Genomic DNA, 16,123 nt, shown 5'->3' on the forward strand with positions numbered 1-16,123 from the left:
TCTGGCATGTCTTCACAGAAGGGAATGTCTAGAGTGGAGCAGTCAATAAGCCATCTGGATGGTCGAACGTTGGGCCAATGTTCTTTTCACAGATAAGTCCCGATTTGGTCTTGAGAGTGATTCTCATCGAATTAGCATCTGTAGGGCACATGTCACACTATTTCAGGATCCAAACATTGTAGAAAGAGACCGATATTGAGAAGGATCCCGTATGGTGTGGGCAGGGATTATGTTGACTGCTGGATCAACTCTTCATGAAATTGTATGGGTGAATCAGCATGATTTAACTGCTGTCATGTACCGTGAGGAATCTCATGCGTGGTTATTGTGAGGTGCTGTTGGCCCAGACTTTGTATTGATGGACGATAATGCTCGACCTCATAGAGTGTGGGTGGTTGATTTTTTTAAATGTAAGATACTGCATGCATGTCATGGCCTGCTCACTCTCCCAATTTGAATACCATAGAACACGTCTGGGATGAACTAGGGAGATGGGTTTAACACATCGGCACCCACCAAGCACTCTCCAAGACTTGTGAACAGCTCTGCAGGAAGAATTGGCATTATTGCCTCAACCTGGGATTGGTGTCATCATTCACAGCATGTCCCATCGTTGTCAGATCTTTATTGGTGCCAGAGCTGGTCACACCCCATCCTGACCACATTAACCAGTTGTCACAATGTATGTGCAAATCTGTAAGTTTGGGAAAAAAATGAACTTTTTGCCTACCATTATGCATGTTGCAGTTGATTACATTATGTATTCTTTACATTGTTTCTACTTTACTATAACCTGCTTATACTGGTTTGTGGAAAAGTAAATGCAACTGTGCAAAATTTTCTTTGAATGCATTAATTTTGGACACCAGTGTAGTTACTAAAAAATGTCGACAAAAGACATACATTTGCAAAGTGACGGTCCTATGTATTGTGGAGTGCCATTAAATAGCCAGGTTTTAGAATTGATATAAAGATTGTGCCAGTTTTAGTGCAAGAAAAAGAATTTGTTTCTGTTCATGGGCACCCATCAATTCCTGATGATACAGTTTTAGAGCATACTTTGAAAACCCTAGGACTCAGTGAAAGAATTGTATTAAGGAAGAGAGTGATACTTCAGGACTTAAGAGATACTGAAGTAAACCGTGTGAAACAAAGCCCTCCTAGAGAGAAAAACAAGCAACCTCACCCATTTACAGATCTTGACTCATTCCAAACCAACGCAGTTTGTCAGCATATTTATGGGTATTATAGAAGGAAGCAATACCCCACAACAGCGAAGTTGTTAATTTCTTTGGAAGAATCTGGACTTTTCTCAGGGAAGAAAACATCATTTAAAAAGTTAGATGCATAAGAACTGTTGTTCTAAATATCTCATACTGTTAAAGTTTGTAAACAAAGCTTGTACAAATAGTGACTGCAAAGAAATTTTGGTGCAGTGGCAAGAGACATTGCTGCATACATGAGTATGTCAGAGCAGCTGTTATATTCACTTTTGAAACAAAAGAAGAATATTACACCTATATGTGTTGTAGATGAAGTTGCAAAGCAACAAAGTCATATGGTAATCAGTCTACTGCCACTTCAGCACAACTGAAGTGGTTTGGAGTTATGTTAAGACTTACATTAGAAATAATAGCAAGTCTTTTACCATAATAGAAGTGGAAAGGCTGTTATGTAAAGATCTTGATGCTGTAGATACCACCTCATGGAGCATGCAAGGTAGATCGCATTGTTAAGCTTATTAGAGAAGCACAGACTGTAGACAGTGTTGTAAGTGGGAATGAATGAATAATGATTTCTCTTGACAAAGTAATATTTCAGAGCTAGATCAGAAATGTAAGGACTATGGTATGAAGATTAGCATCTCCAAAACGAAAGTAATATCAGTGGGAAAGAAATATAAACGGATTGAGTGCCTAAATAAATAGGAGGAACAAAGTTAGAACAGGTGGACGGTTTAAAGTACTTAGAATGCATATTCTCACAGGATGACAACATAGTGAAAGAACTGGAAGTGAGGTGTAGCAAAGCTAATGCAGTGAGCGCTCAGCTACGATCTACTCTCTTCTGCAAGAAGGAAGTCAGTACCAAGACTAAGTTATCTGTGCACCGTTCAATCTTTCGACCAACTTTGTTGTATGGGAGTGAAAGCTGGGTGGATTCAGGTTACCTTATCAACAAGGCTGAGGTTACGGATATGAAAGTAGTTAGGATGATTGCAGGTACTAGTAGATGGGAACAATGGCAGGAGGGTGTCCACCATGAGGAAATCAAAGAAAAACGGGGAATGAACTCTATAGATGTAGCAGTCAGGACGAACAGGCTTAGATGGTGGGGTCATGTTACACACATGGGAGAAACAAGGTTACCCAAGAGACTCATGGGTTCAGCAGTAGAGGGTAGGAGGAGTCAGGACAGACCAAGGAGAGGGTACCTGGATTCGGTTAAGAATGATTTTGAAGTAATAGGTTTAACATCAGAAGAGGCACCAATGTTAGCACTGAATAGGGCATCGTGGAGGAATTTTATGAGGGGGCTATGCTCCAGACTGAACGCTGAAAGGCATAATCAGTCTTAGATGATGATGATGATGATGATGATGATGATGATGATGATGATGATGATTAAGACAGTGACAGTGTTAGTTTTAGTGCCAAATCGGATGATAGTGATGATAGGGAATTGGTTGGAATTGCATGATTGTTATGATAAATTGGTGAGTGTAAAGTTACAGATTTTCCTTATTTATTTTGTAAACTATTTCTTGGATTTCACAGTTTTTGTGTATTGTCCGAAGCGTGTTTACAGAATTAATTCTTTCACTCTGCAACAGACTAAGCTACTATTTCTTTATTTTGTTCCGTGTTTGTCGATATAGTGTGTTCTTTGTTATGCTTAGGTTCACATTATTATATATTTTATATGAAGCTATTGCAGTAACATTTTGGAATGATTTTTCATAGACACTGTCATTAACTTTGGTTGTTATTTATTTCATGTTTTCATATATAATCAAATGCTTTTTGTCTGTAGTTGTTTTCTCCATTGTCAAAAACACATTCTTTGTTATACTTTCATATATATTATTTTGTGCCGACATATTTACTCAGTGAGTATAGCCTGCATTTTACAGACAGACTTGGAAGCAATCAGCTGTGGGCTTGTGCGATGGCAGCCATTGGAACCCCACAATTTCAGTATATTAAACATGTGAATGTGACTCATGTATTTCAGCAGCCTGGGTATAGATGCGAGACATGGTTTGGAATTAGTTTTGTATTTATGACGGTGGATTGGGAAAAGGTCTGTCCAGATAAAAATGTGGTTGTTTGTGGTTTTTGATTTGCAAGGCATAGTGCGTTGTTAGTTCATACTCAATGGCCATACGATTGGGGGAGTGGGGGGGGGGGGGGGGGAGGTAGAAAATAGTATATTTAGTACATACATGACGAGCTATCAGTAGAAAGAAACTTCAAGAGTGGAAAAAATGATTTTCTTTGTTGCATCAGGACACCACATTAGTTCACAAATCACTTCTGACGACCTGTGCCTGGCAAAACATTGCACAGCTGTTGGATCCCATCAATAAAACATTTTCTTCCTCCCCAGCTTAAAACAATTATTAAAAGGCCCTTACCTTTCAAAGTAGAGATACCATCTAAGAAGTATTAGTGCAAGAATTTTATGTGAGTCTGAATTATGGAGGTTGGGAAGCTATCTATTAATGGAAAAAAAAGTTGGAGAAAGGTGCACTATAGGAGGAAAGTCTTTTGAAAGAGAAAATGTGAAACTGTAAGAAACTTGTAAAACATTTACAGCGCATGTAGATATTCCTCCCCTCCTCAGAATATCCTCGTGCAGTAATGAAAGATAAATATTTGAGTACACCAATATATATTATGCAGTTTGTACAGGCATGAAGTCGTTCTGAGTCTTCTGGCAGCAGTTTATGGTGGATCATTGGAGCAACAAAGCGTGCCAACAGTTCGGGCAAAAAATGTAGGTCATTCCTTTTTTCAAGAAAGGTCTCTGGACAAATGCACATAATTATAGGCATATTACTAACAACCTGTTGTAGAATTATGAAAGATGTTTTTTGCGCCTTTTTGGTGTACAAAAATGTGTCCTGCAAAAACCTATATGGGCTCTGTGAACAGATATCTTGTAAAATTCAGCTTGCTCTGTTCATCTTAGAGTCTGTCCAGCTTAGAGATCCACAGCACTATAGAAAGTGGAGCCAAGGTTGATGCTGTGTTCTTTGACTTGGGGAAGGTGCTCATTACAGTTTCGCAGAGCTGTTTAATGAATAAAATTGGAGCTCACATAGTGGCAGACCAGACATATGACTTGATTAATGACTTCTGTGCAGATAGAACCCTAAACTTTGTTCTTAAAGGACAAAATAGATTGATGTAAAGGTAATTTCTGGTGCGCTCCAAGGAAATATTATAGGGCTGCTGGTTTTAGTAAGTTAATAAATAACATCTAATGCTCTGACAGAGTTTCTGTGGATGATGCTGTTGCCTATAGAAAGATTGCAGTGCCAAAACAATTATTGAAAAATGCAGGAAAACCGATGAAATGGTACTGGGGCTGGCAGTTGGCCCTAAATGTGAATAAATGTAATATATTGTGCAAAACAAATGCAAGAACTCCATTACTGTTAGATTACACTACTGGCAATCACTGGAAATGGTAACAACCACAGAATGCGTAGTGGTAACTGTCCAGCATGTTCTAAAGTGGGATGACCACATAAAAGTAGTTACAGGAAAAGCTTTGAAACATGGAAAGAATATTAAGGAATCTTCTCATAATTCTAAGCTTGTAATTCATCTGTAAAAGGAGTGGCATACAAGTACTTCTCTACCCAATTCTTGAGTATTGTTCATCAGTCTAGACCTATCATCAGATAGGATTAGCAGAAGAGACAGAGAGGAGCCTGTGACAATTGCCACATGTAGTCATTTGATTATTTAGTAACACTGTGGAAGCATTACGGAGATGCTCAATAAACTCCAGTGGCAGACACTACGACAGAGGCTCCATGCATCACAAAGAGGTTTATTGGTGAAATTCTTAGTGTAAACTCCATGAAGTTTCTGTCAGCATATTACTTCCTCTCACATATGAGTTAGAAAATGACCATGATGAGAAAATGAGATAAATTGAAGCATATGTGAAGGATTACACATTGGTCATTCTTCCCATGCAAGTGTCAAGAATGGAACAGGGAAGGAAGGAAATAATAACATTACAGCAAGTATCTTCTGTCATACTGTTACATGACCATACCATATTGTGGCTTGGGGAGTATGGATTTAAGTGCAGGAGGACAAGAAAGGGAGACAATAGTTGAGAAATAAGTTAGACATGCGTGTAGAGTAGCCTCCATATTATTCAGTTTGGAAATAGACTAAGCAGCAAAGGAAATTAAGAAAAAATTTGGTGAATGAATTAAAGTCCAGGGGAAAAAAATAAAGTTTGTCAATAGCACTGTAATTCTTTTAGAGAGGGGAAAGGATTTGTGATGTCACTTTAAGGGGATAGATAGTGTCTTGAAAAGAAGTTAAAAGTGAACATCAGAAAAAAGAAAAAAAAAAGGGTAATTCAGTGTAGTCAAATTGGGGCAGCTGATGCTGACAGAATTATATTAGGAAATGAGATGGTAAAAGCAATAGGCAAATTTTACAGAGGGTGGGAGCTTAGCTTTATGTGAAGGTATAGACAGGATGAGAATAGAAGCTTTTGAAATACAGTGCTACAGAAGAATGTTGAAGATTGGGTGAGAAGATGCAACTACTAATGAAGAATACTGAATTGAAATGCAAAGAATAGTGTTAGAAGGGATAGGTTGAGAGAACACATACGGAGACATCAAAGAATAGTTAATTTGATGTGGGTTTTCCAGTTCAGATTATGATCTGGATGTTTTGCCCATAATTGGACACTATTTACATATCTTTATTTGAATGGACTGTGGTAATAGGTAATATAATTCTGTGAGATGAATTGCATATGCTAAATTTTGTGATAATTAATGACAATGTTGAGGTTCTGAAACATATAATTAGCTGTTGTTTTAAGAAGAGGACAGGTAGCGTTTTTTATTTCTATACTTGGTTCATCCACAAAATGCCAAGTTGTTATCTTTTGACAATGCAAGAAGATTGTTAATGAATGTTAAAGACAACAAAGCACTTGATATAAGTCTGTGATTCCTTCACATTTCTATGTGATTAACGTGAAACTGATGCACCTTTCTACCATACAGATGAGATTCATCTACACTTACAAAGTAACGGCTTGTAGAACAAATTGTGTCATGGTTGTTTCCTTGGGATTTGATGGAACTTGTGAAACAGTTGTTGTTCTGACATGGACTTGACATGGTATGTATCAGATGATACAAATAGAGTGACAGTTCCCTTGAAGAAGAGTCCAGAATCTAAGTCATGCCACGTAGCAGTAATGATAGGCGTTTAAGTACTAAAAGCAACCAAATCCTCACATTGTGCAGAGGCATGAATTACCAAGAATGAGAGCAATGGAAATCCAAGTAACATTCAAAGATTGGTACCAAGAATTACCTGCAATTATATCAATACTCTGTAAGCCACCTGACGGAGTGTGATGGAGGGGGGGTACTTCTGATAGCACTAACTGACCCTCCCCCTCCCCTGTTCCACATGCAAATTGCACTTGGGAAGAATGATTGTTGGTAAGCCTCTGTATTCACTCTAATTTCTCGACTTTTCTCTTCATGGTCGTTTTACGAGATGTATGTGGGAGGAAGTAATCCATTGCCCGACTCTTCCTGGAAAGTACTGTCTTAAAATTTCAGTAGCAAACCTCTCTTGAGGCACTATGCATCTGTTGTAGTGTCTGGCTATGGAGTTTGTTGAGCATCTCTGTAGCACTCTTGCGCCGACCAAACGATCCCGCGCCAAAATGCACCTCTCTTTAATGGATCTTCTCTCTCTCTTCTATCAGGTCCAAAATTGGTGACCAATACTCAAGAATTGGTCAAACAAGTGCGTCATAGGCCACTTCCTTCGTGGCTGAATTCTTATGAATCTGTCTACCATATGCTTTCCCTATCATTTTTTTATGTGGTCATTCCACTTAAGTTTGCTCTGGATATCTACTCCTGCATATTTTATTTACAGTAGATATTGTTCCCAACAGATTGTCATGAACAGTGCAGTTGTAAAGTAGGCACAATGTGTTATGTTTATGTATGTTTAGGATTCAGGATCAACTGCCAGAGCCTGCAACTTTCATCAGTCCTCTGTAGGTTATTTCACAAATCAGTACTGTCTTCTGGCATTCCTCCATTCTTATAGATAACATCATCATGTGTGAACTGTCATTAAGAGCTTCCAATGATTTCTACTATATCATTTATATACATTGTAAACAGCAATGATCCTATCATACTTCCATATTATACCCAGAAAATTACCATTTGTGTGAACAGTCGTTAAGAGCTTCCAATGATTTCTACTGTATCATTTATATACATTGTAAAGAGGAATGGTCCAATCATACTTCCATGTTATACTCTGGAAATTACCTTTACATTGGCGAATCTTGTTCATTTGAGAGCAATATTGTGAGTACTATTTACAAGGAAGTATTGAATCCAATCACAAAGCTTGTCCAATACTTGATAAGCTCGTATTTTTTTCACTAAACTACAGTGTGAGATGGTACCAAATGCCTTCTTGGAGTCAAGGAACACAACATCAACCTGAACACCATTGTCTACAGCGTTATGGATCTCATGGAGGAACAGGGCAAACTGAGTTTTGTAAGGTATCTGTTTGAGTAACCAATGTTGATTTTAATAGAGGAGATTTTAGTTCTCCCAAGACATCTTAATTCTTGAGCACAAACATGTTCCTTAATTCTGCAACAAATTGAGGTCAGTGGTACAGGTCTTCAATTATGTACATCTGTCCTATGACCCTGCTTGAAAACAAGAATGGCCTGCACATTTTCCCTGTCACTAGGTACTCTTCAGTGGTCCAATGAACTATGATAACTGCTGCTAGAAGGGGAGCAAGTTCTTTCGCATAATCTTTTTGTAATTATACAGGTATCTCTTCTGGTACTGATGCCTTTCCACTACTAAGTGATTGTAGATGCTTTTCTGTTCTGTGATAGGCTGTCTCAGTATCTGCCATTTCGATGTTCGTACGATGATTGAAAGGAGGGATTGTATTACGATCTTCCATAGTGGAATGACTTTAAAGACCAAATTCAGAATATTGCCCTTCTCTCTGTTGTCTTCCATGTCAGTGCCTGTACCGTCACTGAGTGATTGAATAGGTGATTTCAAAGCACTTATTGATGTAACATAAGCCAAAACTCTCTTAGGATTTTAGGGGGTTCGGCTGACAAAATTTTACTTTCAAAGTTATTGAAAACTTGGCTGATTGCTCTCCTTATGCTAATTTTTTCTTCGTTCAGCAGTTGTGTCAGATAGGTTTTGACACATCATCATGTTGGAACAGGCTGCAGTGAAAGTTATAAAATTTCATTGTAGTGTTATAATATTGCCTACAGTATACTATGAGTGAACTGCCAATTTTCATTGTTAATATATGTTGTTGAGTGAAATGCCAATTTTCATTGTTAATATATGTTTTTGGAATATTAGCTGTATGTCAGTTTGAGGTAGGTAGTTGCAAAAGATTTGGAGGGCAGTATCAGTGCACACTAGATATCTTTGACTGAAAATACTCTTCTACTTGCTATACTAAGTATAGGGCTTTTGTGGGATCAGTGAGAATTCTGCAGTGCTGCAATTTAAAGTTGATGTTTTAAATTATTATCGTGCTTTAATATGATCGGACAATAGCAATACCACTTAGCTGTGATATCTGTATATCAGCTCTTCTGTCAATAGTGTGTGATGAATCCGTAGAAAAGTATTTTAAACTGTAAAAGTAAACTGTGCTGTCAATAAATTTATGTTTACAGGGTGTAACTGCTTTGCCAGACTACATACAGTTCAAGACATTTCCTGGAACACCTTTGAGAGACATCTTTACAGCAGCAGGTGACGACTTGTTAGACCTGCTGCAGAGCTTACTCAGCCTTGATCCGTGTAAACGCTGTACATCATCAGAAGCCTTGCAGATGCCATATTTCCGGTAAGTGGATGCATCTTTAATTATCCAAATTGATGAAAATTGCTTGGTTATCTACATCTGTTACAAGGGCCACACAGTAACATTTCAAAATGGTGAATTGTCCGGGATAATAAAGTATAATTTCAACAAGTAGTCTTTGGTTTCGGCTGTCAGCAGCCATCTTCATATCTACAAGATGGATAATATTGAAAATACGTTTAAAATTCAAAAGTGAAACTAAGTGGATCAAAAAGTCAAAATTAAAACATGTAAAATACAGTAATGTCATATTGTAAGAGGAAGCAGAAGTTCCTATCCATAGGACTTGTGCTGTGAGAGTTCTGTACATAATAATTTTTTGTTGCTTAATGGCTTGGCACAAGCTTTTCTATTGGAAGTTACTCTGAGCACTTGCGTTTCCCTAACCTACCCCAGTTATCGAATTGGGGAAAGGGAAACCACAGTTTAATGTGGAGTTATAAACCATGGGTTGTTCCTGATAATTCCTCACATCATTCAGAGATGAAGGCTAGCTTAAAACTAAAAGTGAAAAATCCACAGTCTGACCAAGATTCGATCTCATGACCTCTTGGTTTCCAGGCATGTGCTTTACCACCAGATCACCGTGCGTGACATGTGCACTATGTGATCAAAAGTATCTGGATACCTGGCTGAAAATGACTTACAACTTCGTGGAACCCTACATAACAAATGCTGGAATTCAGTATGGTATTGGCCCACGCTTAGCCTTGATGACTGCTTCCACTCTCTCAGGCATATGTTCAATCAGGTGCTGGAAGGTTTCTTGTGGAATTGCAGTCCATTCTTCACAGAGTGTTGCACTGAGGACAGGTATTGATGTTGGTCTGTGAGGCCTGGCACGAAGTCGGCATTCCAAAACGTCCCAAAGGTCTTCTATAGGAGTCAGTTCAGGACTCTGTGCAGGCCAATCCATGTTATTGTCGTGTTATCACTGTGCAACAGGCCGAGCATTGTGAAAAGGTGCTTGATTGTGTTGAAAGATGCACACACCATCTCCGAATTGCTCTTTAACAGTGGGGAGTAAGAAGGTGCTTAAAACATCAATGAGGGTCTGTGCTATGATGGTGTCACGCAAAGCAACAAGGGGTGCAAGCCCCCTCCATGAAAAACATGACCACACCATAACAACACCGCCTCCAAATTTTACTGTTGGCACTACACAAGCTGGCAGATATTGTTCACTGGGTATTCATCATACCTTCACCCTGCCATCGGATCGCCTCATTGTGTACCGTGATTCGTCAGTCCACACAACGTTTTTCCACTGTTCAATCGTCCAATGTTTACGCTACTTACACCAAGCAAAATACCGTTTGGCATTTACCGGTGTGATGTGTGGCTTATGAGCAGCCGCTCGACCATGAAATCCAAGTTTTCTCACCCTCCGCTTAACTGTCATAGTACTTGCAGTGGATCCTGATGCAGTTTGGAATTCCTGTGTGATGGCCTGGGTAGATGCCTGCCTATTACACATTACGACACTCTTCAACTGTCGGCGGTCTCTGTCAGCCAACAGACGAGGTCAACCTGTGCGCTTTTGTGCTGTATGTGTCCCTTCATGTTTCCACTTCACTATCACGTCGGAAACAGTGGACCTAGGGATGTTCAGGAGTGTGGAAATGTCGCACACAGACGTATGACACAAGTGACACCCAATCACCTGACAATGTTCAAAGTCAGTGAGTTCCATAGAGTGCCCCATTCTGCTCTCTCATGATGTCTAATGACTACTGAGGTCGCTGATTTGGAGTAGCTGGCAGCACAATGCATCTAATATGAAAAACTTATGTTTTGGGGGTGTCTGGATACTCTTGATCACACAGTGTATATACATACTTCTTATACAGGTTTTCATGAGTGAGGGTGCAAGTATGAAAATATGTGACATATATCCCTTGATTACATTGACTTTTGAAGCTTCCCTTCCCTACAGCCTAGGTATTCGTGGCAAACGTATCTGCTCCAGTGACGAATCCCTCAACAATTACACCAATAACCTGACCAGTGCTTTCCTCTCCCGCAACTATCCTGCAGACCTTGTCCACAAACAGATCTCCCGAGCAATACATTCCTCCCCGTCCAACAACAATATTCCTACCCTCAGACCACACAGAAGCATCCCCCTTGTCACCCAATATTATCCTGGCCTCAAATACATCAATAAATTACTCCGCCAGGGATATGACTTTCTCAAGTCAACCCCTGAAATGAGATCATCCCTTGACAAAATTCTCCCCACACCACCCAGAGTTGCCTTTCGTCATCCCCCTAACCTCCGTAACATCCTTGTTAAACCCTGCAATATTCCCAGACTACCTTCTCTACCCAGCGGTTCCTACCCCTGCAACCGACCCCGCTGCAAAACCTGCCCCATGCATCCCCCCACAACCACCTACTCCAGCCCCGCTACTAGGAAAACATACACAATTCAAGGCAGGGCCACGTGTGAGACTACACATGTCGTTTATCAGCTGACATGCCTGCACTGCACAGCCTTTTACATCGGTATGACAACAACTAAACTGGCTGAGCGCATGAACGGACACAGACAAACTGTCCGCCTAGGAGATGTCCAATATCCAGTAGCGGAGCATGCCTTCCAGCATAATTCTAGGGACCTAGGAACCTGCTACACCGTATGTGCCATTTGGCTTCTCCCACCCAACACCAGTCCCTCTGAACTGCGGAGATGGGAACTTGCACTCCAGCACATCCTTTCATCCCGCCATCCCCCTGGACTAAACCTACGTTAAACAACCTCACTCCCATTTACTTTTCAGTCTTCTCCTCTTTCCCTTTCCTCTTTAGCCATTCATGCATCTTTCCATCCTACATCTTTATACTATACACCTCTTTACTTCTGTATGCATCCTCTTTGGTTTGAAGCTGGCACAGTACCTGCAGTAGAATATCTTTGGCTTCCCTCTGACAACCATGCCTCCATCCTTGCTACCTTCCCTGTTTTCCTTTCCCTGTTGCTTCATAACCTGGGTTGTGAGTAACTAAATCCACTTTCCCTTCTTCCCTTTCTTTCCCCTCTCTCCTCCCTGATGAAGGAACATTTATTCCGAAAGCTAGGAGCTTAAATTTTCGGTTGTTTTTTGTGTTTCTATCGGCTGTACTGAGCTGAGGTAAGTACTGGCCAGCCCCTCTATCTCTTTGTTAGTAATTGTTTCACACTTTTGAAGCTTACATTGTTTACACTGCCATGGGACTGTAGACTGTTGTATTTGACAAAAATTTCAATGGGACACCTCTATCCATTCCGTAGAAAAAGGGGCGTTAACAGTCAGACAGACAACAAAGTGATTTTATAATACTTCTGTTTTTACAGATTCAAGTATGGAACCATAAAAACTGCAGGTGGTCTGGGCAAGTGTAAGGAGCATGATGCATATAAAGGCCAGTCTCCTGGTTTAGCGTGTAACTAACTATTCATTTCTGCTATTCCATGTACATTCAAATGTTTAAACTAATTAAAAGTACGTATCTAATTATTTTTAGTCAAGATAACCAATAAAGTTGCATTACAAAGTGTGTAATTTGTTAAAATTATGCCCACCACATTGAGGAGGCATTGAGCAACAGAAGACAGGCACATTTTAAATAGACCAAGATATGGGACAAAGCACTTCTTTACATTCAGAAAAACACAGGGTTGTCTGTGGGTACTGAGACCTGACTGAGGCCATGAGTTGTGAGGGGTATGAAATCTGGATGAGGTGGGGATGGTGCAGTATTGCTGCCTTTGGAAGTTTACAGGAGATGGCAGGGACAGAATAGTGAGCTGCTTGGTGCAACACTGGGGGGCTGTTGTGTGAAACAGGAGGAGGGGAGAGGCAGAAACGGGGAAAGGAGGACTATTTGGTTGGAGAGAGGGAGGGAGACAGAACGCATGTGTGTGTTAGGCTGGAGTGGGAGCAGGAAAGGGCATAAGCAGGTGGAGGAGAGGGACTAGCAATGGTTGAGGCTAGGGGGTTACATGAATGAAGGATGTGTTGCAGGGAGAGTTCCCAACAGTCCATTTCAGAAAAGCTAGTGTTGGTGGGAAGAACCCAGATGTCATGGCCTGTGAAGCAGTTGATTAAGTTGAGCACCACCTTGTTTTGTGGCATGCTTGGCTACTGGGTAGTGGCTGTCTTCTAGTAATTCATTTACCTTTGTCAAACAACACAAATTTAATACAGCACCCTTATATACCAGAGAATCTTAATCTTTATTTCATTTCTTTGAAACTGGAGTGCATTTTCCTCCTCATTGCTATTATACATTCCGTTTTTTTGACACACCTTTGCCCACCCTCAATAAAGCTACTCTGTGTTGCAGCCACTATACTTTTCAGTTGTGGGAAACATTGCTTGATTGTTGGATACTTGCGCTGTAACGGCATGCAAATGGTTGCTGCTGCTGCTGCTGCTGCTGCTGCTGCTGCCGCTGCTACTACTACTACTACTACTACTACTATTAATACTACTACTGTCGTCATCTTCAGTCTGACTACTGGGTTGCTGCAGCTCTCATGTTTGTCTGTCCTGTGCAAGCCTGTGTATTTCTGAATTACTAATCTACATTCATTTCAACATGCTTACTGTATTCGTCTCTTGGCCTGCTGGTGCAATTTTTACCACTCACAGTTTCTTCCATTACCAAGCTAACAAGCCATTGATGCTGTAAGATGTCTTGTATCGTCCCCCCACTCTTCTTTTAGCCAAGTTGTGCCATAAATTTCTTCTGTTGCCTGATTTGATTCAGTACTTTCTCATGACTTATCCAACCTACTAGTATAATTTTTGGTATTCTTTTGTAGCACCACATTTCAAAAGCTTCTGCTTTCTTCTTGTCTGAATTGCTTAGTGTCCACGTTTCAGTTATGTACAAGGCTACACTGCAAATAAATTCCTTTAAAAAAGCATTTCTAACACGTAAATTTATGTCAGCTGTTAAAAAAATTCCCCTTTTTCAAAACTGCTTCTCTTGCTGTAACAGTCTGTGTTTTGTATCCCCTCTCTTTTGGCCATCATTATTTGTTTTTTTGCCCAAATAGCCAAACTGATTTATTACTTGTATTGTCTAATTTCATAGGTCAATCCCCTCAGTATCATTTCATTTACCTCTTTTCAAAATGCTGTCAATTCGATACAACTGCTTTCCAAGTCCTTTCCACAGAATTGTGTCCGTGGCAAATGTCAAAGTTTTAATTTTTTTCTCCCTCAGCTTTTACTGTTTGATCATTGTTCAGATCAAATAACACTAGGGAGAGGCTACAACCCTCAAGCCACTCCCTTCTCAACCACAATTTACTTTTCATGTCCTTTGTCTCTTACAATGGCAGTCTGGTTTCTGTAAAAGTCGTCTATAGCCTTTTGTTCCCTGTATTTAGTCCCTGCTACCTTCATAATTTCATAATTTCACTAAATCTACGCATGCTATATTTCTCCATTCTTCTGTAAATAATTTATGTCAGTATTTTCCAAGCATGGCTAATTAAACTGATGGTTCAGTAATATCACACCTGCCAGAAACTCCCTACTTTGAAATTGGAATTATTTCATTGAAGTTGAGGATGTTCCCCTGTCTCATGTATCTTGCATACAAGCTGGAATAGTTTTGTCATGGCTGGCTCTCTTAAGAATCTCAGTAATGCTAGGGAATGCTGTCTACTTCAGGAACCTTCTTTCAACCTAGGTATATCGTTATTCTGTCAAATTCTTCTCTTATAACTGTATCATATCTCCATCTGCTACATCTTCTCTTTTCATAAACTGCCTTCAAATTCCCTTGTATATGTTTCCCTTGTATATGTCGTGTCCAGGTGGACAAACATTCAAGAACACATCAAAACTGTAGAAGGATTAAAATATAAATGTATTTATTTACAATATATAAAATATACAATATTCACCAGTAGTGGTAGTAGCACTAGCATTGTGCTAGCCTCGTAAAGTTTCCACCGGACATCAACAAATATTTTCTTTGCTTAGTACTAGCATCCCATGTGAATTATTGATGTTCATACAGCTGCTTCTTTTTTCTCCAAAGGTCTCTTTAATTTTCCTGTGGGCCATGTCTGTCTTTCTCCTGATTACGCATGCTTGTACAGTCTTGCATTTGTCTTCCAGCCGTTCCTGCTTAGCCATTTTGCATTTTCTATCAGTCTCATTTGTGAGACTGTATTCCCTTTCACTTGCTTCATTACTGGGTTTTTATGTGTTCTTCTTTTGTTAATTAACCAAGAAGTTATAGTTAAGAGTCTACATGCCCCTGGAAATGTCTTACAGTTTTTAAATATGGTTTTGAAGTCTCTGTCTTACAGTTATATAATCAACCTGAAACTTTACGTGTCTGCTGGTCTTTTCCAGTTATATAACCTTTTATCATGATTGTTAAACATAAGAGTTGGCAGTGGTGATTAAACTACGCTCTGTGCAAAGTTCTGCTGGGTGGCTTCCTCTTTTATTCATTTCCCCCAGCCCATGTATTTTTCATTCTCTTCCTTTTTCAACTACCAAATTCTAGTCCCCCATCACAATTAAATTTTCATCTTCCTTAACTATTAGAATAATTTCTTTTATCTCATCATATGTTCTTTCAATATCTCCTTATCATGTGCAGATATAGTTGGCACATATACACTTACTCCTGGGGTGAATGTTGGCTTCATGCCTGTCTCGGCTACGGTATTGATTCACTATGCTGTTGATGGTAGCTTATCCACAATTCCATTTTCTTATTCATTATTAGACCTACTCGTACATCACCTTTATTTGATTTGATATATATAGCCCTGTATTCACCTGACCAAATGTTCTGTTCTTCCTAACATTATTATGGAATCAAGGGATCTCACATTCCACATTCCAACCCTAGAATGCCAGTTTTGTTTTTCCTGAAGATATCTCCCTCTCAGGAAGAGTCCCTGCCCATGGATCCAAATGATTGAC

At 39.7% G+C, this 16,123-nt stretch overlaps 1 protein-coding gene across 2 annotated transcripts in view; it reads left to right on the plus strand.

Annotated features, from left to right (window-relative positions):
- The window catches only part of LOC126281903 (cyclin-dependent kinase 7), a 69,725-nt gene that overhangs the window by 50,478 nt on the left and 3,124 nt on the right, over positions 1 to 16,123 (plus strand). For both annotated transcript variants that reach the window (XM_049981226.1, XM_049981227.1), the window contains exon 7: positions 8,989 to 9,161. In XM_049981226.1, the coding sequence (XP_049837183.1) occupies positions 8,989 to 9,161 (173 nt within the window). The remainder of the gene's footprint in view (positions 1 to 8,988; positions 9,162 to 16,123) is intronic.

Source organism: Schistocerca gregaria, chromosome 7 (genome assembly GCF_023897955.1).
Source record: "Schistocerca gregaria isolate iqSchGreg1 chromosome 7, iqSchGreg1.2, whole genome shotgun sequence".
Taxonomy (NCBI): domain Eukaryota; kingdom Metazoa; phylum Arthropoda; class Insecta; order Orthoptera; family Acrididae; genus Schistocerca; species Schistocerca gregaria.